The sequence below is a fragment of the Gossypium hirsutum genome, chromosome A12 (assembly GCF_007990345.1).
Source record: "Gossypium hirsutum isolate 1008001.06 chromosome A12, Gossypium_hirsutum_v2.1, whole genome shotgun sequence".
Lineage (NCBI taxonomy): Eukaryota > Viridiplantae > Streptophyta > Magnoliopsida > Malvales > Malvaceae > Gossypium > Gossypium hirsutum.
Window position 1 is genome coordinate 32,067,067 of NC_053435.1, and position 3,684 is coordinate 32,070,750.

A 3,684-nucleotide genomic window follows, 5' to 3' on the forward strand; every position below is an offset into this window, starting at 1 on the left:
AGGTTTCAAAACTCGACTGTGGATTTGGATTTTAAAGATTGATTTTAAAGAAATGATTTGTAAATAAATTGAAATATTTTTAGAATAAGTATGTGGTACACTGAGTCTCCGGCGCTGATCTTGTAAGTTCTGAAACTCTGTTTAGAATTGTCTGAAAATATGATTAGAATATTCTGAAACTACTTTAGGTAGTATATTACACTGGAAACACTCTAGGTAGTGTAAAATGAAAACTGTAGTGAGACTACGATTCGCGATAACAGACTCTGAACATTCTGATACTGTATTGCATAAAATATTTGTTAATAAAATATCAGAACTATTAACTAATGCATAAAACTGTTAATACAGATAAACTCCAAAATTTGTGATGAGCACACGTGGTACTCATGGACGGGGTACTAGAGGCCATGGTAGGGGTTGTAGAGGGGCTCAAGCTAAGTCCTTGGCATCTGATACTATTCTGAATCTGGATACTAGTGAGATGACGATGTTTCCTATTACAGAGACTAGGTCAGGGTCTTATGATCGTATGGCTGAGGACGACGCACTATACCAGGCTATGCTTAGGATTTTGGAGATGGTTGCTGGGAAAAATATTGGATCTGGGGGCTGTGGGTCGGTTACGGAATGACTCCGGTCTAATGGGGTTGAATTATTTAGGGGTTTCGCTGGAGTCGCCCCTAACGTGGCCGAGTATTGGATGATAGCCACGGAGAGAATTATGGACGACCTGGATTTTACTGCTGAGTAGAAGCTTAAGGGGGTTGTATCTCTACTTCGTATGAGCGTACTAGTTGTGGTTGACGGTTAAGGAGGGCACCCAGCCTGACCAATCGACCTGGGATTATTTTAAGACCTCGTTCCAAGGTAAGTATGTGGGGGCTAGCTACGTTAATGCCAAGAGGAGTGAGTTTCTTAATCTCACTCAGGGAGATCGTTCTATGGCCGAGTATGAGGCTGAGTTCCTAAGGTTGAGCTGTTATGCGCGGCGTATAGTGGTGATCGATTATGAGCACTGTGCTCGCTTTGAGGATGGTCTTAGGGAAAATTTGCGAGTCTTTATAGCTCCGTATAGGGAGCATGATTTTTCTGCTCTAGTTGAGAAGGCAAAGATCGTTGAAGAAGTAAAGTGCAATGAGCGCCAATACTGGGACAGAGGAAAGGCTAAGAGGGATTCGTAGCCCTCAAATTCTAGGATAAGGCCTAAGAAAAAGGCCAGATCTGATCGGCCAGTGAGAGTTGGGCCTCCTACTACACCTTCTGGGGTGGTGCTTTGTGGACACTATGGTAGACGCCATCCGGGTGAGTGTTGGAGGGCTATTGGGTCGTGTTTGAGATGTGGATCTATTGAGCACCGCGTACGTGATTGTCCGCTAAGAACCGATCAAATGCAAGCTCTAGTTACTGGTATTGTATAGTCATCGAGGGAAGTTCAGCAGCCACCAGGGGCCGAGGTCAGGCCAGGGGTGGTAACGGCATGGGCCAAGGACATAGAGCACTGGGCAGAGGTGTTGGACCGACAGAGGTGAAGCAGCCTGCTTTGGTCTATGCTGCTCGTCGTCGTAAGGACAGAGATTCTACGGATGCCATTACGAGTATGTTTTTAATTTATAATGTACCTTATCTTACATTGATAGGCATAGGCTCTACACACTCTTACATTGCTAGCACTGTGTCTGAAACTTTGGGGACTCTAGTTGAGAGTACTGATAGTGAGATGACTGTATTGAGTCTATTGGGACAATCTGTCTGAGTCAGTAGGCTGTATAGAGATGTCCCGTTAGAGGTTCAAGGGACAATATTTCAGACTGATTTGATGGAGCTTCCATTTGAGGAATTTGATTTGTTATTAGGAATGGATTGGCTGGTAAAGAACCGAGTGAGGCTGGATTGTGTGATGAAGAGAGTTGTCTTAAGAACTGAGGAGGATACTGAGGTAGTTGTGATTGAGGAGCGTTAGAATTATTTGACCAATGTGATTTCTGCGTTGGTGGCGAAAAAGTTAGTACGTAAAGGATGTGAAGCGTTCTTGGCCTATGCTTCTGGGGACTCTCCAGTAAAGGATATTTACACTGTAAAGGATTTTTCAGATGTCTTTCCTACTGAACTACCAGGTTTGCCTCTGAGTCGAGAAATGGAATTTGGTATCGAGCTTATTCCGGGTACAGCTTCGGTGTCTATTGTACCCTACCGAATGGCACCGAAGAAGATTACGGAGCTTAAGGCTCAAATTCAGGAGTTGTTGGATCGAGAGTTCATTTATCCCAGTGTGTCTCCGTGGGGAGCACTTGTGTTGTTTGTAAAAAAGAAGGATGGGACGATGAGGATGTGTATTAACTACCGACAGCTGAACAAGCTAACGATTAACAATAAGTACCCACTTTCGAGGATTGATGATTTATTCGACCACTTCAGAGGGGTTTCTATGTTCTCCAAGATTGATCTACGTTCAGGTTATCATCACTTGAGGGTTACAGAAGTTGATATGTATAAGACGGCATTTACGACTCGTTATGGTCACTACGAGTTCTTAGTGATGCCCTTTGGATTGACGAATGTACCAGCGGCATTCTTGGACTTGATGAACCTAGTGTTCTAGCCCTACTTGAATCGATTTGTGGTGGTGTTAATCGATGATATTTTTATGTATTCTAAGTCTGAGGATGAGCACGATGAGCATCTGAGAGTGGTATTATAGATTCCATGTGAGAAACAACTGTATTCGAAGTTCAGCAAATGTGAGTTCTGGATTCAAAAAGTAACATTTTTAGGACACGTGGTTTCTGCTGAAGGGATACGAGTCGATCCTTGTAAGATTGAACTGGGGCATTGGGCATAGCCTAAAAGATATTTTAGAGGCTCATAAAGGTCTGATAATGAGCAAGGGATATCCGCCTTTCTGCTAAACAGGATGTATTGAACTCATAATTCATTAGATACTTTTTATGAATGTCAACTAAGTATCGTAAGTAAATTGGTCCCGGTTGTTCAATCATTTGATAACCAGAGTCATTCTTTGATAAACGATATTGGATTAGAAACAGTAGAAAAATGTATTTGAAAACCGTAGCTTTTTGGGGCTAGCAGGATATTATCTACGCTTCGTAGAAGGGTTATCTTTGATCGCGACTTTGATGACTAAGCTACTACGTAAGGGAGTTCCTTTCATTTAGACTGATGCACAGCAGGAGAGCTTTCATAAGCTTAAGACTGTTCTGACTCAGGCTCCTGTTCTGATATAGCATGAGCCCGATAGAGACTTTGTGGTATACAGTGCTGCGTAGTATGTGGGTCTCGGTTCTGTTCTAATACAAGATGGAAAGGGAGTTGGTTATGCATCTCGACAGCTCAAGACTCATGAGGCTAACTATCCGACGCATGATTGGGAGTTGGCAACAGTTGTCTTTGCTCTGAAAATATAGAGGCATTACCTATACTGTGAGAAGTGTACTATATACACTGATCACAAGAATATCTCCTCACTTAGAATGAGTTGAACCTTAGGCAGCATAGATGGGTTAAACAGCTTAAGGATTACGATGGCACTATCGAGTACCATCCTAGTAAGGCCAATGTGGTGCGTTAAGGCGTAGGGCTATGACCGATCTGAGAGCGCTGCTTGCTCGACTTAGTCTCTTTGACGATGGGAGTCTGTTGGCAGAACTTCAAGTTAGAATGACA

General features: G+C 43.0%; 1 protein-coding gene across 1 annotated transcript; it reads left to right on the forward strand.

The window, feature by feature from the left end:
- Positions 1–944: 944 nt before the first annotated feature.
- On the forward strand, positions 945–2,602 carry LOC107895896 (uncharacterized). The gene is made up of 7 exons (XM_016821108.1): positions 945–1,132; positions 1,199–1,305; positions 1,422–1,598; positions 1,641–1,726; positions 1,811–1,939; positions 2,006–2,270; positions 2,457–2,602. The coding sequence occupies exons 1-7, from the start codon at positions 945–947 to the stop codon at positions 2,600–2,602; spliced, it is 1,098 nt and encodes a 365-aa protein (XP_016676597.1).
- Positions 2,603–3,684: the final 1,082 nt, after the last annotated feature.